This window comes from Protopterus annectens, chromosome 2.part1, assembly GCF_019279795.1.
Source record: "Protopterus annectens isolate FY-2018-M chromosome 2.part1, PAN1.0, whole genome shotgun sequence".
NCBI lineage: Eukaryota > Metazoa > Chordata > Ceratodontiformes > Protopteridae > Protopterus > Protopterus annectens.
The window spans coordinates 665,992,124-666,017,386 of NC_056729.1; the positions used below are offsets into that span (position 1 = coordinate 665,992,124).

Genomic DNA, 25,263 nt, shown 5'->3' on the forward strand with positions numbered 1-25,263 from the left:
CAGCACTAAAGGAGCCAATGTAGGAGAAAGGAAGGGTGAAGAGGCATGATCCACTCACTTCTCCAGGCAGTAGCGAGGGATGCATGCACTCAGGGACACACAGGGTGGTACAATTTCCCTAGTAGAGACCGTGGAAACCACCACTTGTACATGGGGGGCAAGGCTACTTGACAGGAAACACCCTCTCTTCAAGTGAGAGTACACCCTTCACTGTCAGCCCACTGCACATACCCTTCCCAGTGCTTTGCCAGATGCATGAGGGAATGCAGCAACATCCAAAAATTTCTAATCACGATCAATGGCTATCTGAATGGTGTCCCATCTCAGACAGCCCTCAACAAGGTGATGGGGAATGAATGGAACAACTTGGCTAAGAGGGAGAGGGGAGTGACAGATGGGGAGGGGCAAAAATGAGGGAGGGGGGAGAGAACTGAAGACAGTGTGTGCAGCCTCCACCCCCCTTAGCTGTACATTACTCAACCAGCTGCACACTAGGGAATGTCCACAAGCTCTGGAAGTCCATCCAGAAGGCGGAAGTCCACTTGAAGCTAATTCCCACAGATAAGGAATTATATTGCATCTATGACTTCTACAGTTCACATATTTGGGTTAGTCCTAGGGGGAGCACCCAATCATACTGAAAGCCAAAATACAGTTTCCTACAAAAATGGGCTTAAAGTTGTTAGAACTATAAGCAGAGGTGACAGCCACCATGTAAGGCATCTTTAAAAAGATAACTTCACAGCTACAAAAATGTTAAGCTTGAACAGGGGATAAGAATTACTAAATTCAAATTCAAATGAGAACGTCTTTTCAAAGGATGACATAGATGCAAAACCCCACCCTAAATAACATACGACCAAGAGGTGGCAACTATAATATCTTTGAGGGCAGAACCAATAAAGAAATGCACTTTCGTGGTGGTGCTGCGGTAGCGTTGTTGCCTCACAATAAGACGCTGACCGGTTCGACTCTCAGCTAGAGTATCGTCTGTGTGGAGACATGCGTGAATGGGCGTACCTTCGTTGATGGTTGTGCGTTAGGGCTGGCAACTCAGCACGTAAAAATCAACTGCCAATCATTAGCGGACCAGTGTTCCGCTGTGGCGACCCCTAACCGGGAAAAGCCGAAAAACACAACAACAAGAAACAACAACGTTCGTTTAAAAATATATATTTTTGTCATCTGGCTATTCCACTATCAGCAAGCTTGTACACTTGGGAGGGTGAGGTCATTATCTACAACTGGGTATTCTGACTTACTCCTTAGACTGAGGCTGGAACAAATACTGAAGGCTTGCCCTGGCTGTGGCACTATCAGCCCTTCCATCCTCCCCAAAGCATATTTTATGAAACTGAGCAGGGATATTTTTTCTAGCGCTAACATTCCTCCCTTCCTCCTTCAGTGTAGTGGCATGGGTATGTCTGGCTGAGTGGCCTATGAGGGGTGGCTTGAGCACATGTCCTACCTTGGGAACATAGAATAGCCATGACTTCTTTCTACTTCTTCCAAACTCCCCAGCTCGTGCATTACTCTCTCTGAGCACCAGACTCCACAAGAACTCGATGAAGGGTTAAGCGTGAGCCTTCCTGCCCTCCAGAACAGGCAAGCCCACCTTCCCTACTTTGCTGTCAAGTTCCTGATTCACTAATTAGACTCGGGTCACCAGAGGTGTAGTCAGGGCTTCATCCCTCTATGCTGTGAGCATAGTAGAAGACATATACTTTGACTAAGGAAAATGTGACAGACTTGCTAACAAGTTGAGCTGCAGGAAGTTGTATGCTCCACTGCACACATACCAGGTAATTAAATTTTGAATAAACACCTAAAGAAGGGCAGACCACATCTACAGTCTGTGCAAATTTTATTGGCAATTTAAACACTACAGATATTTCCTTGACTTCTCACTGTGACTTCTCCAGTGAACAGAAAGGTCTTTAACTCATTCATTCCAATGGAGCTCAGGAAGTTTGCACTGTAATTTCCAAAAGGCAAGCCTAAGCCTTTTGACAGAATCAAATTAAATCCTCATATAGGGTCATAGGTGTTTACTAGGTTAACGAGCACAAGGGCCGTTTTAAGCCTAGCTATGCATCCCAAATCTCTGACAAGTTCTGATACCCTTGATAAGTGTAAGCATGGGCCTGGAAGATCAACCATTTACAGGTTATCTGTTTGCATCAGAGACATAGATGCCAAACCAGGGATGAACTTCTGGTTTCCCATCCAATTGTCCAAGTTGTAATTGAATTGGATTAGGGAGGAACTCTGCTTCACATGGATGGGCAGCCTGTCCCATAGGAAGGGTGGTCTCTGGGATGCATACCTATCTCTCCAGCAGGTCCTATTTATATCACAGGCAAGGTTTAAGTCTTTAGAATGGATACTTCTGGTATTGTCTGTTTTGTGGATATGCAGGAGGTCCATCAGAGTGGGGTCTTACAATGCCCTGTATGCCAGACATAGATCTCCCCTCAAAAGCCTGTAGGAGACAGAATACAGGGATAGGGCCTTGAGGTGGTCTACATAGGACATATTACTTATGCCCTATATTCTTTTAGTGAGAAACCTCTGTGGACGTTCCAGTTGTTGGATATACCTGGTTAGGTACATACCAAAGGGGCATTGTACTCAATGTCAGGTATGATGAATGCCAAATATAGTGAAACAATGACTTCCTTGGACTCAGCTGCCATACCTTTGTTTATAAGTTGCGCAACATAGAATGATTTCCTCACCACTGTGGAAACGTGATGATCAAAGGCTAGATTACTATGTGTGTCCCTAAGTCCCAGACTACAGGGTCATCTCTAAGGGGTGTGTTGTCAATATAACAGTTACCAGTGATGGATGACTTCTCAAAGGATACTATTATGCATTTAGTTTTAGTCCGTGACTCTGACACCAGCTGTATGTCTGTGTCAGCCCCTCCTAGAGAACATTTGTGACAGTGTGAGATTCAATGACCACTCTTAATTTGCAATCATTTGCAAAATTAGTCAGCCAGAGACCACGGATTTTGGCCTGGACTTAGAAAAAGTAAATGCCAAAAAGGAGTGGTCCAAGGACTGATTCCTGAGGGACTCCACTTGTGGCTGGCTTCTTTGTAGAGGTGGACTCCCAAATTTCAACTTCCTGGGTCCTGTCTGTGAACCACTTGGCTATCCACCAGGTGACATAGGGGTTTGTACCTAACCTCCTGAGTTTGTCAACAATGCCCGAGTGGTGTATTGCGCCTGGTCAAGGTAGGCAGTGTGAACGATTTTGCCCTCATCCATTGCTTTGGTGATCTTCTCAAAGAAGTCCACCAGGTTAAGTAGGCATGATCTGCCCTTGACAAAACCAAACTGGGTTGGGTCCAGTGTCTGGAGGTTTACTACATCTCTAGTGATCATCTCCACGATAATTCTTTCCATGGCTTTACATACAAGACTAGTGAGACTTATGGGTCTGTAGTTTCCAGGGTCTGTAGATGGCCCACCTTTGTGAAGAGGGATGACTGTTGTCTTTCTCCATTCATGAGGCATGAAGCCTGTTTGGAGTGTACAGTTAAATTGTAACTCCAGAGGCCCTGATAAGTCATGTATCATGCTATTTAGACAGCATCCTGGGATATTGCCTAGGTCCATTGATGCAGTGTTTTTGGTCTTAGAGACAGCATTAAGGACCTGTTCCCTAGTGATAGTAGGGGGAGTTATATTTGATGACATTTCCTGAGGGAAGGTTGAAGGGGAGAGAGAAGTAAAGTTGGAGCTGAATTTATCAGCCAGGAGGTTTGCTATATGTTCTGGCTCAGTATAGGTGGCTCCATTTACAATGAGCTCTGCACTCAATTGTGTACTGCCTTTGAGGCTGCAGACATGGCTAAAGAATGCTTTGTGGTTGTCCTTGGCCTGGGAGGCCAAACTCACATTTCAAATAAATATTCATATCTCTGGAACCATAGTAGTTATAAAAGAAGTATACATGGCAAACTCTTCAGCATAAACTATTTTTATAGTGGTAGTATTATTTAGGTTCTAGGTCTTAAACTGAATTTTATAAGTCACAGTAAACACAGTAACTATTACATTTGTAATATTTATTTATTTCATTTGGCATTTGTTTACCAGGATAGTCCATCTGGGTTACATACCCAGTTTTCAGCTGAGACCCAGGGAGAAAAGCTCCACATTTATAACCTGATTACACATTTATACAAATTGTTACTTATATGAGACAGCACAAATGGAAGTTTGTATTGTACTACTAGATGTATTACTCAACTGCTACATCATATTACCTTCTTTTTTAACTTCCTTTTATCTACACTTATACTTTACTTTTTAGCTTTTAATCTTTTGAACATTAAATTGTAATTTCATTAGTAATTGTACTAAGCCTAGTTAGATATTTTCATTTTTTTCTATCATACTTTATAAATGTGTGACCACATAAATAAAATTTTCTTTTTTTTTTTGCAATTTAAATATGTACTGCTGTATATGTGAACTTCATCTGAACTGATTGGAGCTTATCTCCCCGGGCCTCTACTGAAAATGGACATATATCCAGCTAGACTAGCCCGGTCAACAAATGTAAAATAAAAATAAATAAATAAATAAATAAATTGTAAACAAGCACTTATGGCTACTTCTACTTACACACACAGTTGGAAACAGCTTCCTTGAAGAGAGAGTACTTGCTAGATTGCACTTGATTATCACAATACAAATTGGAGTCTGTCAATCAAATGTTTAGGCTTTGGTAAATACTGGCATAATGCCAGGGAAAAAGGTACCACAGTTGTTAGTTGTTGGCTTGACTTTTATAATATTATTTATAATATCATAGACTTAGTGCTTATAGCATAGCATTACTACTGTCATAGGCAAGCAGGGGGTTCTCATGCTTTCCTGAATTTTTTTGCACGTATTATTTGCCAGATGTATTGTTTTACATCTTTTTTGCACATTTTTACAATACTTTTTGTTTTTTCATATGACTGACTTTTATATGTGTTTTATCTATACACAGGGTTATATATTTACTTATTCATATAAAGCATTAGAAGTGGCCGTTTTTTATAGCATTTTAACATTAATTTTACTATGAAGTGGTATAATTACAATAGCTACAATGATCTTTAAGCTTTTATAATAAAGTAATAATTTAGTTGTTGGAAATTATCATAACATGACATGTACTGAATGAATGTCAGGAACCTTATTTTGTTGTATTACATTTGCAATGTTTTCTGCTATTTAAAAAAGCATCTTTAAGGTTGTTTACTGATTTTAATGGAATATTTGGTCATGGTACCTTTATGATCTAGTGACTCCAGTGGGGACTAGTGGGTCATGTGATGAGGAAAAGTTTTAAAGTTGATGCATGCAGTTAGATCGGAAGATGTTTGGCAATGTTTAAGTGAAAGCACTTCTAAGGAAAGCTGCAATAGTGGTGCATTCTGACCTGCCCTTGCAATATCTTACCATAATGATCTTAAGAAGTAAATGGAATCAGACAACCATTTGGATAAGGTCCGTTTACATACAGTTCTGTCTTGGTTCCGTGGCATGTTGTTGTGTCTTTCGGCTTTTCCCGGTTAGGGGTCGCCACAGCGGAACTCCGGTCCGCTAATGATTGGCAGTTGATTTTTATGTGCCAAGTTACCAGCCCTGACGCACAACCATCAACGAAGGTACGCCCATTTACATATGTCTCCACGCAGAAGATGCTCTGGCTGAGAATCAAACCGGACAGCGTCTTACTGTGAGGCGACATAAACAGGACAAAAAGCTGGTCACATTTTTTTCGTTCCTCTTGACCTTTCAGTACAGTACCTCAAATGCCTGTGCACATCCAAAAGGTAGACATACACATTACTCTTGGACTGTGTTCTGGGATAAAACACAGGTAACTGAACTGTATGGCTTAATACTAGTTCTTACACCATTTTAGTAATGAAGGAGGGACTAATTCAAGAGCCAGAAGGCACACTAATGCCTGTAGCTCTGAAATTCTCCCTTATCATACGATGGCCACCAAGAATTACATTTTTCTAGGAAAGGAGTACTGTTGCTCTATCTGGCCAAATATCTGTCACTAACTTCAAATTTTAAGGGGGGAGGACTGGTCTCCTCGATAGTTTTACATTGAAAACTGCTTGACTGAGGTCATGTAAGTCACAGGAATGTCAACATGTAGTTAAGCTGCAATAACCAACAAATAAGCATTTAAAAAGGCACATAGGCTATTGCTGATGAAGTCTGCTTAATATTCTTAAACATACTGTACAAGAATAGCTAGTTCTAAGTGATGATATAAACACCATATAGAAAAACACCCCTATGAATTCCTAGTGCTGAATTTTCTTGCCTCCTGCAGAATACAAACTGCTTCTATGGAAAACTGGTCCCACTTGGGAATTAATTTTCTTATCATCTAAGCTGCTGGTCTGAGACTAAGTATTAGGTATACCACTGTTTTCCTATGCTGTGTCAAAAAGATGTATACCACTGCCTTCCTATGCTGTGTTAAAAAGATGTAAAGATTCCTCTGTGCTCATCTGTATTACCTGGGGAGCCTTTTGCTGTATTTGCCAAACAGGACTTATTAGGATATGTCTTGTTCTTTCTTCTCTTGCTTTTAGAAGCATATTTAGAAGTAGGAGGAGTGGAAAGGCATAAAGCAGCCTCCTAACTCCATAAGAATGAAAAGGTATTCACTGCTCACATTCCCTTGCACATATAAATACCACAAGCAAAACTATTTGAGGTTGTAGCTGCCCTGGGGGCAAATACGTCATATCTGGGATTTCATAGTTTTTTATTCCAGTTTCCACTCATGTAAGTCAGAGGGGAGACCTATTCAACTTCTCTGTCAGGAACTTGTGGTCAAAGGGATGCAGAAGGCCTGTGCTTAAGAGTTCCTTGCCCAAGACCAAAAGAAAAGCTATCATGGCTCATGTGTATAACTGACATAAAACAAATAGAATGTATGTTAACTTAATGCTGCTGCTGTTCATGCAGCACAGGCACATAGGGTTGCCACCTGTCCCACTTTGCGAGGGACAGTCCCCTCTTTGGGCAGTTGTGTCCTGCAAAAAAAAAATAGCAAAAATGACAAATGTCCTGAGATTTTAGGGCAATATTATTTCCTATATTTTATGTAATGGTTGCATAAAACAGTTATTCTGTATCTGAAACACCTAAATGTTATAAGAAACAGAATAAGGAACTAAAATGCTACAAGACTAAGCTTTTATTTAAGCAAAAAGGTGAAGTTCTGTCCTTTGTACTGGCTGTGGGTATGTTTTGCCCTGCAAAATCTGACGTTTGTACCAAAAATGTCCCACTTTGGGAATTTGAAAAGGTGGCAACCCTACAGGCACATGTACTGCAATAAGCAAGCAGCTAAAATTTTTCTCTACCCATTTTCTAATGTTAAAATTATAATATGCACACTCCCACTACAGTTATATCTTTCAGCAAAAGCAAATTTGAAATTCAAGAAAATGCAACTTTTCATACCTGAAGGTGCGCTGAGGTTTCAAGAGGGGAAATGGTCTCAAAGTCGATCTCTAAGTGGCTGCTGCTGCTAACATCCTATGTTAAAATATACAAAAATATGTAGAGAAGACAACATCATTATTCTGACTTCAGAACAGGCACTTTAACTGATAATATTATTGGGTGTAAGAATTTAAATATCAAGAAAGCAAAGGTGCAGCCTATAGACATCACCACACAAGAAAGGTACAATGCTACATATCAATACTGCCAAGTAACCACAAAGAGCCAATGCTATCACAAACGTTAACAAGATAAATTTGAATCAGTCTATTAAGCTCATCACCCAGAACACTGCTGTGTCCAAAGTTTAACACCTATGCCATTTGCATTATCCCACTAACAATTCCTAAACCACTGATGTTGTCTAGTTTTTATGCAAAGCAAATACGTAACCGATAATTCAACACTGCTGCTGTTCTTTATGTAACATACTTCTCTTTAGCTACTTACTTTCCAATCCGGTAAGCTCACTGTAATGCTCTTAGGCAATGGCATCTCAGTACTAATGAAAACTTACTGCCAGGGTTACATACTCTGCTTTTGTATTTCCTGTGAGATACTACATTCTTAAAGCAGACTATTTTCAATGATTGCTAACAATCTGAACTCAGAACAGCTGTTCTACTACACTCTTTAATTCTGGCTTCACTTGAACAAGAGCGGCAACAATTTTAACTTATAGAAGCAGATTCAGATTTCAGCACATTTACTGTTGTGACTAGCTCTCATGAGAACAACAAATCTCTATCCTGCATTTCCTTGTCTTCTGCACATTCAGAGTTTAATAACATTTTCTGTTTAAGCAATGCCATGACATGTTGCTGACATTTGAGCAAATGAAACTGACAGTTTAAGGCCCTTATAGCCAAGGTAGCAGATGTGTAAACAAGAAGTTATGTACTCACCATAACGTTCGATGTATGTAGTCCATCTTGCCTCACATTCTTACCCATGGGTTCGGAGCCGAATATCGGCTCAGACTCGGCCTATTTACTAGCTCAAAAGTCTCTGATTGGCTGGGCTAAGAGGGTATCCCATAGTACACTGCTTCGCATCCCCAGATCTAGTTTGCTGCAAACAACTCAGTTATTGCATACATAACACACAACCATACAAACAAAATATCCAAACAAATGAATCAAAGGGACTTTGCATGATAAAATTTTACCTCCAAATCCTCCAGGCAGGGGGAAAGGCGGGGGGGGGGGGGCTAAGTAAGAATGTGAGGCGAGATGGACTACATACATCAAACGTTATGGTGAGTACATAACTTCTTGATGTTATGTAGTCCTATCTCGCCTACATTCTTACCCATGGGACAGCGTCCCTAGCACCTACAACCCGGGTGGCTCATAGGAAAATACTCCTGAGAACTGTGGAGCCAAATGAAGATCTGCCCCTGGAAACCACGTCCAATTTGTAATGAGAGACAAAAGTGTGAGGAGAAGCCCAAGTGGCCGCAGCACATAAATAATCCATCGACAATCTAGCTTGATAGGCTGTGGATGTGGAAACAGCTCTTGTGGAGTGGGCTTTAGGTGGAAAGGGCAAAGATTTACCTGCTGTGTGATAGATGAAGGAAATACAGCTGGCTGTCCATCTAGAGTGTGTGACCTTGGATACCGGAGAACCAAGCCGGTTTTCGGAAAAGGAGACAAAGAGTTGGTCAGATTTCCGAATCTCTTTTGTCCGATGGAGATAGAAGCGTAACTGTCTATGTACATCTGGTTGGTGAAATCTGAATTCTGCCTTGTTGGAAAAATTGGGGAAGAAAACTGGCAGCTCAATAGACTGATTTATATTAGACAGGGAAACCACTTTGGGAAGAAATGACGGGTTTGGTCTAAGGGAGACTCTATCTTTATGGAAGATCAAATATGGGGGTTTGATGGAAAGGGCTTGGATTTCGGAGACTCGCCTCACTGAAGTAATAGCTATTAAAAAGGCTGTTTTCCATGTTAGAAACTTTAACTCGCAGGTAGCTGCAGGCTCGAAGGGAGGAAGAGTGAGGGCTTGAAGAACAAAATTGAAGTCCCAGGGCATAACAGGTTGTGATATTGGGAGACGAAGCAATAGGGTACCTTTAAGGAATGCTTTACATAGTCTGTGTGCCATAAGGCTAGGTTCATTGGCCACGTGGAAGTTTGATATAGCCGCGAGCTGAACTTTGATGGTGGCTGAAGCGGACCCCTGATAGAACAATATAGACAAAAATTCCAAAACAGAATCAATTGGAGCCGTGTAGGGATCAATGCCTCTGGAATGAGCCCAAATAGAGAATATTTTCCATTTGCTAATGTAGATTTTTCTAGTGGATGGTTTATGAGAGGACGACAAAATATGGACTACATCTGGCGAAAAATTATGCCATCTGAGTAAGGATGGAAGTGGAGTAGCCAGGCTGTCATCCGGCGTGTCCTCAAAGAGGGGTGGAACTGTCCCGACATGTGTGTCGGGAAGTCTGGAAGGGGTTCCAGAATCCAAGGAGTATCCACAAGGTAGGGTTGAAGGAAGGGGAACCATACTTGACGAGGCCAGTGTGGGGCAATCAGAATCATCCTGTTTCTCAAGGACTGCGCTTTCCGAATCACCCTTGAGAGAAGGGGAAACGGAAGGAAAGCAGACCGGAGGGCCAATTGTGAGCTAGAGCGTCCCTGGGCGATTCCCCCGGTGGGGGGATCAGCGAGAAGTAGTTGCTGCATTTCGCATTGAGGGGGCTGGCAAAAAGGTCGCAGCAAGGTTGACCCCATCTGTTGAAGATTCGCTCTGCCACCAGGTGATTCAGGGACCACTCGTAGGGCATAAGAATCGCCCTGCTTAGCTTGTCTGCTATCACATTGGTTTTTCCCGGGATGTGCGTTGCCACTAGACACCGTTGAGAAGCTATTGCCCCATGCCACACGCGCATGGCCTCCCTGCATAGTGGATAAGATCGGGTTCCTCCTTGCTTGTTGAGATACCACACTACTGACATGTTGTCTAAGTGTATCACAATAGTCTCTACAGAGAGGAGTTCTTGAAGTGCCTGCAACGCAAGAAGCACTGCTCTCATCTCCAGGACATTTATGTGCAAATATATCTCTTGCTACTGCCACGTGCCTTGGACCATCCTGCCGAGATAATGCCCCCCCCCCAATCTGGGAGGCGTCCGTAGTTACTGTGGCCACGGGGACAGGTGGAACAAAGGGTATTCCTACGTTCAAGTTGTTGGTGCACAGCCACCAACGGAGGTCCTGCCTGCATTTGTCTGTCATTAGGATTGGGTGGGATAGCGGAAGTCTTTAGAGAGACCATTGGACAAAGAGAAGCCATTGAAGACTTCTCATATGTAATCTCGCTAATGGGACCAACATGATAGTAGCTGCCATGGTCCCTAGGAGTTGAAAAATCAGTCTTGCCTTCGCATGTCTCAGAGGCATCAGTGTGAGAATTTGTTGTTGTAACCCTGTGATCCTTTCTGATGGTAGGAACGCTCGCATTTGAATGATGTCCAGCTCTGCTCCTATAAGGGTGACACGCTGTAAAGGCAACAAGGCAGATCTTTTCCAGTTTATCGTAATGCCCAATTGGTGACATAGACTGATAGTAGTGTCCCTGGTCTGAATCAGTAGATGCCTGGTGGGGGCGGTGAAGAGCCAGTCGTCCAGGTATGGAAACACCTGGAATCCTTGACGTCTCAAGTGAGCTGTCACCACTGCCATACACTTGAACACCCTGGGGGCTGTGGTGAGACCAAAGGGCAGGGCTCGAAACTGGAAATGTCTGGCTCCCAGCCGGAAGCATAGATGACACCTGGATGCCCTGTCCATTTTGATATGGTAGTAAGCATCCTTCAGGTCGATGGAGCACATCCATACTTCCTTTCCCAACAATGGGAGAAGAGATTGTAGGGTGACCATACGGAATTTGGACTTGTGTACGTAATGGTTGAGTTGACTAAGATCTAGTATGGGTCTCAGGTCCCCTGTTCATTTCGGCACCAAAAAAAATCTTGAGTAAGTCCCTAATCCGATCTGGTCTGAGGGGACTGGTTGGATGATTCCTTTTTCTAGCAGCTGAGATACCTCTGAGGCTGCTTGATCCCTTTGACTGGGTGGAACGTCTGGGATCCTTCTGATGGGAGGGGGTACTGAACAGAATGGAATGGTGTAACCTCCGGAAATTATCCTTAATACCCATCGGTCCTGGATGATGTTTTCCCAGGCTTCCGGATACAAGGAAATTCAACCCCTGACTGGCTCCGGATAAGCACAGTCAGGCACACCCTCAGGAATGAGAGTATGGCGAGCCACGAAAAGAGTCACAGTCCCCAGAACTGCGGGGGCCCCCTCTGCCTCTGGGGTGACGTCTCCCTGAATAACTCCCCCCTCCCCTGCCTCAGGAGGGGGTTTCACCTTGTGCGGCAGGAAAAAACCTTTGTGATTTCTTGAACCACATCTTTTCCCCTCGCTGAGCCTTGGGGTAAGGCCTAGAGGTGAGGGAAAAACGGACCCCTGCAGCAGACAGGGTCTTTCCCTCTTGCTCGCACCTGGTGAGGGTGTCTTTCACTTTGGTCCCAAACAAGGAGGAACCATCAAAAGGGGCATCAGTGAAGGAAGACTTGAAGGCCTCCGCAAAGTGACACAGGTGCAGCCAGGCTTGCCTTCTAAGGGCTACACCTGAGCTGGCCACCCTACTCGCTCCCTCGGCCGCATACGAAATGAGTCGCATGGATGAGTTTGCGATGGAGTTGAGGGTAGAAACCTGTGCGTTGACTGTCTGAGCCACCGCTTCAGGTATGTTACCCGCAAGAGTATTTCCCAACTCCTTAAGGAGATCTCTCTGGAGCCGAGTGAAATGAGATAAGTAGTTCAGCGACCTTAAGGTGAAGGTGGCTGAAGACAAGGTATGCTTCCCATACCGATCCATAGTCCTAGACTCCTTGTTAGGAGGATGGACCGAAGAGCAAGACTCAGCAACTTCCTTCTGGGTGGCTGCTGCCACCACCATGGCATCTACCGGGACTCCCTTTGTCAGAAATTCTTTTCTGTGAGGGGCAGAGAGAAATTTGTTGGGGCGCCGAGGTACTGGCTCCACAGAATCAGGGTTTTCCCACACCCTTCGACAAATAAGGTCAAGAAGTTCATCGAAGGGTGGAGACACCCAGGAGGTGGAAGGTTGAGCGCCAAAAGCCTTAAGGAATACTGACTCCTCCTCGGAAGGGGTTTTGGAAGGCCAGTCTCCTCTTTGTTGCAGTATCTCCAGGATATCGGAGAAGGAAACATCATCAGAGGAAGACTTGGGGGACCCTTCTGATTCCCCGAGGTCAGTATCGGAAGTGAGAGACTCGTCCTGGGAGTCTATGTGCTTCCTCTTGCACAATTTCTTTCTGGGAGGTTCCTCAGGCACAGGCTCTGAGGGACCTTCAGAAAGTGGGGGACCGCTCGTGGGGGTATCCTTAGGGCCTGGTGCTCTGCTGTCCAAGGATAGGTGGGTGTCAGAAGCTCTCGCCAGAGTGGTGGGGGATGGAATGACCGACCCGAGTGAGGTAGCTGATGACCTGGCCAGTGCACTCCACATGGCCTCGAAGGCAGGTCCCCCCCCGAGTCCGAAGACCAACCGGCCTCCAAGGCCATGACCGGGATCCCCCTAGCCGATGCACCGAGTGGGAGACTCGGAACCAAAAGATGTCCCGAGGCATCCCCTTCGGGCCCGACCGAGGAGACCTGACTCTCGAACCCTGTGGACGGAACCGACATGGTCGGAGCCGAGGTCGGCACCGATAAACCCAGAGGGGGTATTGGAGCCGGCGCAGGAACATCACTCGGAGCGGAACATACCGGCTCCGACAGCAAGGATGTGCTCGGAGGAGGAATCGATGAAACAACCATAGGAATTGGCTCTGGAGCCGACTGGGTCGGAGCCAAAAACAATTTAGCCAACACCGGCGACTGCAGGAGCCTCTGCACCACCCTATCCACATCCAAATCGGAAAGCCTGGAGGATTTGGAGGAGATGGATGGAGACTGAGACCTCTTATCTGGTGAACCATGCCTCACACACGGCGACCGGCTCCGAATAGGTCTGAGAATGATCGGAGCGGACGCTGATTCACTTAATACAGACACCTCCTGCGGCCCCGAAGACGGTGGAGCCGAGGAAGCAGTATCCAATATGGTAATTTGCTCCGGAGGCTCCGAAGATGCTGATGGAGCCGGAGACCTTTTCTTGGACTTGGAGGACTTAGATTTCGACTGGGAGCCGAATATATAGCCTCCTCGAAAGATGGTTTAAGCAGTCCCTTTAAAATCAATTTGTTTTTCCTCTCTTGGAGCACCCTAGGACTGAAGGCGTGGCAAAAACTACACGACTCCTGTAAATGGATAGCTCCAAGACAGTAAACACAGACAGAGTGTCCATCCGTGATGGACATTTTATTTCCGCACTTTGAACACTTTTTAAAGCCAGAAGGCTTATGTTCTTTCTGATCCTTAAACATATCCAAAGAATTAACGACTTCCAACGGGTGCAAAGCACACAGCGTAACTACAGTTAACAATTACCAAAAAGGGCGGGAAGCCCACTACTTAGACAGCAGACAGTACCACAGAGAAGAGCGAAGGTCTAAACCAACAAACAATAACAACGAGAACACAGAATGAGAACCTCTAACTTAAACAGTTCACAAAAAAGAATATACAATAAGAAACAGACGAACTACTCACTATGGGAGGACTAGGTCCTCTAACTAAAACGGGCCTAGCCCGTGGGAACTGTTAGGGATACCACAAAAACACTACTAACACACAAACACAACTACCGCAGCAAGAATAGCTATTAAAATAGCTTTTGAAGTAAGAAGCAACCAATTTCTCAAGAGAAATAAGTCAAAAAGAGTACTTAGCCACAGCCAAGCGAGACCACGTCTGAGCTCTACAAGTGGCAAACAAGATCTGGGGATGTGAAGCAGTGTACTATGGGATACTCTCTTAGCCCAGCCAATCAGAGACTTTTGAGCTAGTAAATAGGCTGAGTCAGAGCCGATATGCGGCTCCGTATCCATGGGTAAGAATGTAGGCGAGATAAGACTATATAACATCCTTTTTTCCCCATCTATCCAGTGCCCTATAATCTCTGTCAGAGGGGGTAGGGTTTTTTGCAGCAGAAGCTTTAACTCCTTAACTCCTTTGGGACCCTGTGAAATAGTTTCTGGGTCTGCAGCAGGGTTTTTAAAAAGGAATTTATGAGAGTCAGAAACCCTGTAATATCTGTCAGGCTTAACAGGAGCTGGAGGTAAGGAGTCAGGGGTAAGACTAGACTCTGAAAACACATCATCTACAATGTCTAACACAGGTGGAATGGCTAGTGGCCTGTGTTGTGGTAGTAAAAGGAAATCCCTGAGCCTCTTTTTAGATTCTGAAAAATCTTGGCTCTCCCAGTGGAAATGCTCCCTCATGGTATGCAAGTTTTCCCCAAAAGAATAGTCCTCTGGAGGAGAAGCTGAAGGTATAGATTCTTCAGCATCAGAATCCTCATAGGGGGGAGAGAATATTCCTGATCAGAAGAGGAATCAGAAGAAATAGAAACCTGATCTGAAGATTCATAGTCAGTCTCTTGCCTAGGCCTCTTATCAGGAGGGGGATGGGAACCCCTGATCAAGGTAATTAAGTCTTCGGCCATTTGAGCATCTGTTTTTTGGGCATAGAGGCCTGTCCACATGGCTCTTGAGTTTGTTTCTTTGCTTTAGAAGGTGTTTTAGCCTTTGATGCTGAGGTTGGTTTAATGTAAAGATGTTTAGGTCTGAATACACTCTCAGAAGCCGGTGCCTGCTCAGCGGCTCCGGACCCATCTAAAGGAATAGTATCCGAGGCTTCAATATCTTGAGTTTCCAGTGGCATGGCCGACTCCACGTGGGAGTCGGTAGCGGCCTGCGACTCTAAAGTAGCGGGCATCAGGGACTGCGAAAGCACCTCACTGAGAACCGGCGACTGGCTTAAGAGAAGCTTCGTCAGTTTTGGGCCTCGGTTGTCTATCTCTCTCCTTTTCTTTGCGTTTTTTGTGAACTCCGTTAGTCCAATGGCTATCCGACGACATTTCTGGATAATTAAACCGGTGTCCAAAATAGTTTAAAGCAAAATCATACAGACGCTTAATAGTGCGTTGGTTAAATCTAGCACAAAACCGACAACCAGAAACTTTGTGATCAGGGCCTAGGCAAGGAATACAGTAAGTCCACAAGAAATACAATTATTTACTTTTTCTGACATCGGTCTGGAGCAAGAAAAAAGTTTCCCCAACGGGGTACTTAACTTTATTGAAGACTTCGGATCTGAAACTCGAACACGAAAATCTCAGGAGTCGGCCGACTGGCACTTGCGAACTGCTTCTGCTTCTGGCACCGCGCGGCAAGAAAGACTATAGAAAATGGCGTCGGACGCATCTTTTATACCCCCTGACGACCTGACGTCAGGGAAGGGGCGACAGCAGCCGACGCAGGACCCAGGACTTTGGAATTCAGGCCGACTGAGGGCAACCTGCCAGCAGGATTACCCAAAGAACATCAACAAATCCCTTCTTCCAGTTAAAGGCACTGTACAAAAGAAGGATGAGGAAAAGGTCATCCTGGACACTGTTTTCTAAAAGATTGGTTAGCACAGTAAACATTTTAAACACCTTTATTAAATTATCATTTAAGACATAGGCACTGCATCCCATTTCTTTAAAATTGTCATCAGCCAAACATTACATATATTGCACAATTCCTGCCTTCACCTATACCTCACTCCTCCTCCTGAATCTGTAGGTACTGTTTCCACAATTTATGTAACTTTCTCTTTCCCTTTTCTAAAGATCCCAATTCGTTATTTTTCTCTACACAACAGAGACAGAATATTTACAATATTAAATGCTTCAAACACACTTGGTTTAGACTTTGACTTCCATTTTCTAGTAATTAATTTTAACCAGCAGTCGGGAAAAAATGGCATAGTATACTTTGACAGGCCCTTTGCTCTGTGCCAACTGTTCAACTTAAAACAGCAAAAAATAATAAGGAACTGGAACAGAAGCTCAGGGAACTGAACTTGTGGCAAAATGTCATGAAGAATGACCACCCCAAAAAAAGTTCTGTTCCTGGAATGCAGAGATAGTTTACAATGATTGGTGAAAAAGTTAAATGATGGTGTGTAACTGCTTTCCTGAGGTCAAATTCAGACATGTTCCTGAAACATATACTAGACATAATCTTTCTTGTGCAGTAGCTATCAGAAACATTAGAAAAGACATAGGGACAAAGGTCTGAAACTGTCCCAGATTATCCACATTTGGCTACTAGAATGGGTGCTAGAAGGACTGGTCAGGGAGGGAGTGAGCAGCCTGCACATTTGCCCATCCTGGGGAGTGGGGGGTACAGCTCAACTTGCCGCACTTGTGACACCAGGAGGAGTACAAGTGTATCACCTGCGGCAAGGAATAAGAAGTTATGTACCTACCATAACTTTCCATGTTAGTTGTCTTCATCTCGCCTTCTTTCTTGCTGTTTGGGATCAGAGCCGATCCTCGGCTCCGACTCGAACATCTTCAATAGCTCGAGAGCTGTTTACTGGCTCGAGGATACCCCTTATCCCATAATGTCTAGCGATAACTACCCAGATCTCGTTTGAAATAGCTAATCCAGACATAATAAGAGGGAAACCAGTTATCAAAAAACTGGTTGTTCCATGCATTCTAATATCTAGAACAGGTTAGGAAGACCTAGCCAGAGGAAAAACAATAAAAGAATACTCAGCCAGTGAAAAAAGGGACACCTCTCGATCCACTAGGATGAGGGACGGAGGGAGGGACGCAAGAAAGAAGGCGAGATGAAGACAACTAACATGGAACGTTATGGTAGGTACATAACTTCTTAATGTTAATCTGTCTATCTCGCCTTCATTCTTGCTGTTTGGGACAGCGTCCCTAGCACCTAACACCCTGGGTGGCTCAGTGGAACAGACTCTTCAGAACAGTGGAACCAAAGTCAGCTCTGCTCCGGGAGACCATATCCACCTTGTAATGAGAAATAAATGTGTGAGGGTTTGCTCATGTGGCAGCTGCACAGATGGAATCCATGGGCAACCTAGACTGAAAAGCTACGGAGGTGGCTAATGCCCTAGTAGAATGATCTTTTGGTTTAATTGGTAACTCTTTGTTCCTTAACTGTTAAATAAAAGTAATAGTGTGGGACAACTATCTGGATAAGGTCACCTTGGAAAATGGGAGACCTTGTTGGTTTAAGGCATAAGAAAGGAATAATTGGTCTGACTTTCATATTTCTTTAGTTCTATGTAGGTAAAAACGCAATTGTCTATGAACGTCCAATTGGTGAAGCTTGTACTCTGCCTTGTTGCTATGATTTGGGAAGAACATAGGGAGATCTATAGATTGGTTTAAATTATTTTCTGAGCAGACTTTAGGAAGAAACGAAGGATTAGTCCTCACAGCAACTCTGTCCTTGTGAAACACCAGGTAGGGAGGACGAACACATAGTGCCTGAAGTTCTAAGACACGCCTAGCTGAAGTGATAGCTATCAGAAAGAGTGTCTTCCAAGATAGAAACTTGATGGAGCAGGATGCTGCTGATTCAAAAGGAGGCAGAATTAAGGAAGTTAGGACTAAATTAAGGTCCCAAAGGTCCCAAGGAGGAGGGGGATCTCTCACTAGAGGTCTATGAAGAGATGTTCCTCTCAAAAAAGCTTTACAGAGCTTATGAGACAATGTTAGAATTTGACAAACCAATATGAAAATTAGAAATGGCCGCTAATTGTTCCCTAATCGTAGCGGAAGCAGCCCTGGAGTGAAACAGTTGTGCTAGGAATTCCAGAATTTCATGGACTGGGGCTGAGAAGGGATCCACATTCCTAGACTCTGCCCAACAAGAAAAACATTTCCATTTGCTAGCATAAGTTTTTCTTGTTGTAGACTTATGAGAGGAGATGATAATCTCACGGACTGCTGGGTAAATACTGGGAAGCCTGGCTACGGTTGGAAGTGGAGCAACCAAGCTGTGAGCTGGAGAATTTGGAGGGATTGATGCAACCTGCCTGATTGATGAATCAGGAGATCTGGAATCAGGTCCAGAGTCCAGAGCTGATCGAGAAGGTAATGGTGCAGGAACGGGAACCATATCTGTCGAGGCCAGCAGGGGGCAATGAGAATCACTTTTCAACCCAACAATTTTGCTTTCTGTATGAGTTTCGGTATCAGGGGAAATGGAGGAAAGGCATAAAGAAGTCCCTGAGGCCAATTGTGGACTAGAGCGTCTCTGGGTATGTGACCTGGAAGCGGAAGAAGGGAGAAGTAGTTGCTGCATTTGTTGTTGAAGGGGGTGGCAAAAAGATCGCAGCAAGGTTGTCCCCATTTGTGGAAAATAAGATCCGCAACTTCCTGAGTCAGAGACCACTCGTGAGGCATGAGGATAGCTCTGCTGAGCCTGTCCGGTATGACGTTGGATCTCCCAGGGATGTGCGTCGCAATCAGAAAACATTGGGAGTAAATCGCCCACTGCCAAAGTCTGAGTGCTTCTCGACACAGGGGGTAGGCTCTGGTTCCGCCCTGCTTGTTGATGTACCACACCACTGACATGTCTGCTTGAATTGCAATGGTGGCGGAAGGAAGAGAGTCTTGAAGAGCTTGCAATGCTAGGAGCACGGCTCTCATTTCTAGGACATTTATGTGCAGATGGTACTCGTGAGGTTGCCAAGTGCTTTGGACTGTCCTGCCCAGATAATGCCCCCCCCCTCCCTATCAGGGAGGCATCTGTCGTCACTGTGGATACCGGAGGGGGTTGTATGAAAGATCTGCCCTGAGTAACTAGTGGGGCAGACCATCCACCAAGAAAGGTGCCTTTTGCATGCCTCCATGATCAGGATCATGTGAGACATGGGTAGCTCTTGGAAAGACCACTGAGTGAAAAGAAGCCACTGAACAATTCTCATGTGGAAACACGCTAGTGGATGTAGAAGAATGGCAGCTGCCATGGAGCGCAGAGTTTGAAGGACATACTTGACTTGGATCCTTTTGCGCTGCATTAGGATTTGCACTTGATGACGAATTGTGGACACTCTTTCCAGTGGCAACCTTGCGAACATATCCCTTGTGTTTAAGTCTGCTCCTATGTAAGTGATAGATTGACAGGGCAACAAGGCAGATTTTTCGAAATTTATTGTAATACCTAGCTGGGTGCAAGATGTGATTGTATAATCCCGCACTTGTAGGAGTTGATGCCTGGTGGTAGCAGTGAGGAGCCAGTCGTCTAGATATGGAAACACCTGGAATCCTTGACATCTCAGGTGAGCTGTGACCACTGGCATACATTTGAACACCGTGGGGGCTTTGGTGGGATCAAAGGGCAGAGCTCTGAACAGGTAATGACTGGCCCCCACCCGAAAGCGAAGAAATCTCCTGGAGCGTCTGTCCATCTTGATATGGTAGTACGCACCCTGAAGATATATTCAGCACATCCAATTGTCCTAACCTAGGAAGGGTAGAATGGACTGTAGCATGACCATCCGAAACTTTGTTCTTTGTACAGATTTGTTTAGTCTGCTGAGATCCAGAATCGGTCTCCAGTCTCCTGTCTTTTTTGGTACCAAAAAGAACCTTGAGTAAGTTCTGGATCCGTGCTGGTCTGTGGGGACTTCCTGAATGGCTCTTTTTCCTAGCAGTTTTGAAACTTCTATTACTGCTTGCTCCTTCAGACTGGGTGGAACATCTGGAAAGGTCTTCTTTGACTGTAAGGGGGATTGATGGAAGGGAATTTTGTAACCCCCGGATATAATGGACTGTACCCATCTGTCTCTTGTTAAATTTTGCCAGGTTTTTGGGTACAGTGAAAGTCTTCCTCTGACTGCCTCCAGAAGTGAGCAGCCGGGCAACCCTTCAGGGATGCTGGAAGGGCTTATCAGAGAAAGAATCTCTGTTGCCCTGGTTATGCGGACCCCCCTCTGCCACAAGGGCGTCTATTATTATAGTTTCCCCCTCTGCCTCTGGAGGAAAAATCACTGTGTGCGTCAAGTAAGGCTCCCTGAGATTTATGGAACATCTTCCCACTCTTCTGACCCTTGGGGTAAGGTCTAGAGGGAGTGGAAAAACGGACTCCCACGGCAGAGAGAGTCTTGCCTTCTTGCTCACACCTAGTCAACGTGTCTTTCACCTGTGGCCCAAAGAGAAAGGAGCCATCAAAGGAGGTATTGGTGAAGGACGCTCAAAAGGGTTCCGCAAAGTGACTGCCGCATCCATGCATGCCTCCTAAGGGCCACACCCGTGCCCGCGGCTCTACTCGCTCCATCGGCTGCATAGGAAATGAGCCTCATGGAGGAGTTAACTACAGAATTAAGCGTCTGTAGCTGGGAAGCTACTTTGGCTTGTACTCCCTCAGCTGTAGGATCTTGAAGGGTATCTCCAAGCTCTTTAAGGAGATCCCTTTGAAGGCGAGTAAAATGACAGATAGTTCAGGGACCTCATGGAGAAGGTCGCTGAAGCAAACATTCGCTTTCCGTACCTGTCCATCGTCCTAGACTCCTTGTTAGGGGGATGAACAGATGAAGAGGTCTCTGCTATCTCTTTTTTGGTGGCTGCTGCTACCACCATGGCATCAACGGGCACACCTTTAGAAAGTAATAGCTTAACCTGGGGAGCTGTAATAAATTTACCAGGTCTCCTCGGAGTTGGTTCCACTGTGTCCGGAGCTGACCAAGCCTTTCAAGCCACTACAGACATAAGTGGGTCGAAAGACGGAGAAACCCAGGAGGTGGATGGTCGGGAAACGAAAGCATCCAGGAATACAGACTCATCCTCGCTAGGGGCTAGGGGATTCCAGTTCCCCCTCTGCCTAAGCATTTAAAGGATGTCAGAGAAGGAAACATCTTCAAAGGGGGATCTCTGGGACCCTTCCGATTCATCTAAGTCTGTATCAGAAGTGACAGACTCAGGAGAGTCAATGTGCTTCCTCTTGCACTTCTTCTTCCGAGTAGGTTCCTTTGAGTGATCAGGGGAGGCCTCAAAAGAAGAGGAACCACCCAATGGGGTGTCCTGGAGCATCGGATCCCTACGCTTGGGGTCTGGAGGAGGAGCAGAGGTTGGCACAGACACTACAGGGGATGGAGCCGGTGGGGCTGGTCATGGAGCTGACTCGGGGTACAGCACACTCTGCATGACCTCAAAGCCGCCCCTGCCTCGAGGCAGGGAAAGCTCTGGTTCCAAAGAAATAGGAATCTTTCTCCTCGCCGAGGGGGACGGCTCCAAGGCCGACGTTGGAGCCGAGGTCACCTGCGCCGATGCTCCGAGAGGGAGAATGGGGTCGGACAAGGGTCCAATGCCACTCGCCCCCTCGGAGCTGGCGAGGGAGCCCCGGCATCCAGATTCCTCGATCGAAGGTACTATTGAGGGAATCGGAGCCGACGTCGGAACCGAAGGAGATATGGTTATCGAAGCACAGTTCCACTACTCGAACCCCAGCGAACTCCGGCTCTGAGCTCAATGGAGTCGGAGGAGGAACAGAAAAGGAGGTGGATGGAGCTGATACCTGTTGAGGAGGGCTAGACAATATTTTAGCTAGTGCCTGTGATTTTAGCAACCTACTTACTACTCTCTCCACATCATGATCCGACAGCCTAGAGGATCAAGAGGAGTGTGAAGAACGGTGACTACTTTCACTTTACAATAATGGCGACCCAGGAGCCGAATGAACTGACTCTAACGAAGGGGACCTCAGCCTTTTATGGCTCTGAGATGGCTCCAAAACATCCGATGGTGCCAACGGAGGGGTTTGTCTTGTCGGTGCCAGCCGGAACTGACATACTCGGTAAATCCTGTACCGGAGTCGGCTCCAAAGGTGGAGCTAACGGTTTAGAAGATTTTGGGGATTTCACTGGCTGTGAACTCTTTGCCGGTGAATTCTGAGGTTTTAATAGACCCCTAAGGATCAATTTGTTCTTCTGCTCCTGCAGGACTCTTGGACTAAAGATGGCAGATAGAACAAGAGTCCTGCAGGTGAACAGCGCCCAAACAATAAATGCAACTAGTGTGCCCGTCTGTCAGAGACATTTTCTGACAGCACGAGTCACACTTTTTAAATCCAGAAACTTTAGCTTCTTTAGACATAACTCAACCACAAAAAAAACAAGTACCAGAAGAGAAACACAGATAGAAAAAAATTCTACTCTAGTCAAAGTACAACAGACTATGTGTGTGTGTGTGTGTGTGTGTGTGTGTGTGTGTGTGTGTGTGTGTGTGTGTGTATATATATATATATATATATATATATATATATAAAAAACAATCTCCCCCTTTTTTTTTTTAATGGAGTATAAGACTATATTTCTATACAAAAAATTTGAAAATACAAGCCTGAGCCAGAAAACGACACACCTCGCAGCTGAAGCGGCAAACGAGATCTGGATAGCTATTGCTAGCCATCATGGGATAAGGGGTAGCCTCAAGCCAGAAAACAGCTCTCGAGCTATTGAAGATGGCCGAGTCGGAGCCGAGGATCAGCTCCAATCCCAAACAGATAGAATGAAGGCGAGATAGACAACTTAACATCTTAGGTTGCCCACACTGCGTAGCTGTGCATGATCAGTATCATGTGTGCACTGCTCAAGAGCAGCAACTGTGGAGTGAGCCATCTGTCAAAACTGGCCTACTCCCTAAACTTGACTTACCAGGAAACAAACAGGATGGATGGCGTTTATCCAAATGCTGGAGAAAATGGGTCAATTAGGTGCAGTAAGAGGGTGCCACTGGGAAATTCTTTGGACAGAACAAACAAAAAGAAAGATTAACTAATAAAAGCACATGGTATAATAAAAGTACAGTTTTGTACCTACCATAAATGTAGATGTTTGAGTGTCTTCACTGCTGCAGTTATTACACTTGGGTTATCCTGCCGTAAGGGCAGTCCCGCAGTCGGCCAGAGCTCCAAAGTCTTGGTCTGGCATCGGTTGCTGTCACTTCCTCCCTGACATCAGTGTGCCAGGGGTATATAAGATGCAGCCGACAGCATTTCTTCAGTTTTTTTTTGCCCAGATGTCAGGTGCCCCGAAATAGGCAGGCAATACATATTGCTAATAAAACATACATAAAAAGTAAAATGAAAAACTTCAGTCACCAGCAAATACACCACATAGGTAGTATAGGGTAGAAAAGTGTAGATAAGTGCCAGCTATGAAAGAGGGGATGAAGGGAGGGTAACCTGGACTGCAGCAGTGAAGACACTCGAACATCTACATTTATGGTAGGTACAAAACTCTACTATGTTCATCGTGTTTCACTGCTGCAGTCATTACACTTGGGTTGAATCCCAAAGCTGAGTTTGGGTGGCTGGTTCTATAGAGGATTTGGGGTGGCTATGAGGCCCTGCAGCACTGCAGTGGCAAAGCCAGCTCTGGTTTTAGAATAAAGAGGCAAGTGATAATGTTTGGTAAAGGTGTGCACTGAACTCCAAGTTGCAGCTTCCAAGATATCTTTGGTAGGTACTCCTCTATGGTAGGCAGTTGAAGTGGCTGTTGCCCTGGTGGAATGTGGCCTAATGTTGCTAGGTACAGTTTTCCCATGCTGTGTGTAGCAGAAACGTATACAGTGTCCTATCCACTTTGAAATGGCCTGCTTTGAAATAGCCTTTCCCTGTGATCCTGCAGCATATGCTACAAACAATTGCTCAGTTTTCCTGAAAGCTTTTGTTTTGTCCAAGTAGAGAAATAACTGCCTGTGTATGTCCAATGAATGCAGAAGTCTCTCCCCTTTATTCTGTGGATTTGGATGAAAAGTTGGCAAGTGAATAGCTTGATTAAGAGCCACACTGGATACCACTTTGGCATAAAGGAAGGGTTTGTTCTTAAAGAAACCCTGTCTTGGTGAAAAATGATGAAAGGCTCCACTGCCATTAGTGCCTGTAACTCTGAGACTCTTCGTGCTGAGGTTATTGCCAGAAACAGAGCAGTTTTCCATGACACATATTTTAGTTCTGCTGAATTGGCTGGCTCAAAAGGAGGTAGAGTAAGCTTTTCCAAGACAAAGTTGAGGTCCCAAGTTGGTGTTGGTGCTCTTCGGGATGGTCTTATGTTTTTAGCCCCTCTGAGGTACTGTTTTAGCAATGGATGAGAGAAAATAGGAGGATCTGTGTTTTAATGAGCCAAGATGGCAGAGGCGTAGATCTTGATGGATGAAAAGGATAGGCCTTTGTCCAGCATCTCAGTTAAGTATTGTGATATCTGAGGAATATTTCGAATAAGAGGGTCAAGGCTTTGAGCCTGGTTCCAGGCACAGAATCTCTTCCACTTTTCTGAATAGGATTTCCTGGTGCTAGGCCTCCTGGCCTCCAAAATGACATCCATAACAGCTTTAGAGAGAGGTGTTGTCTGCTTGACTAAGGAACCTGCCATGTAGCCAGGTTTAAGGTTTTGAGCTGGCTGTGCAGGATCTGATTGTTTTGTTGCATCAGAAGATGAGGAATTCGAGGTAAAATCCATGGTGGGCCTTGAGATAAGTTCTTTAAGATTGGGTACCAGTGCTGGCGTGGCCAGTCTGGGACAATCAGGATCATTTGTGGCTTTTCGGAGTACCTTTGAAAGGAGAGGCAGTGGTGGGAAGGCATAAACTTTTAGGCTTTTCCAGCTGAACGAGAGAGCATCCACTTTCCATGCTTGTGTGTGGTAAGTCCTCATGCAGAATTTCTGTAGTTGGCAATTCACTG

General features: G+C 45.0%; 1 protein-coding gene across 1 annotated transcript in view; it reads right to left on the reverse strand.

Moving 5' to 3' along the window:
- The window catches only part of TMEM131L (transmembrane 131 like), a gene marked incomplete in the record, with an annotated part of 1,995,267 nt that overhangs the window by 1,306,822 nt on the left and 663,182 nt on the right, over positions 1-25,263 (reverse strand). Inside the window, 1 exon segment of the mRNA XM_044062407.1 lies at positions 7,512-7,586. Coding sequence (XP_043918342.1) covers positions 7,512-7,586 — 75 coding nt within the window.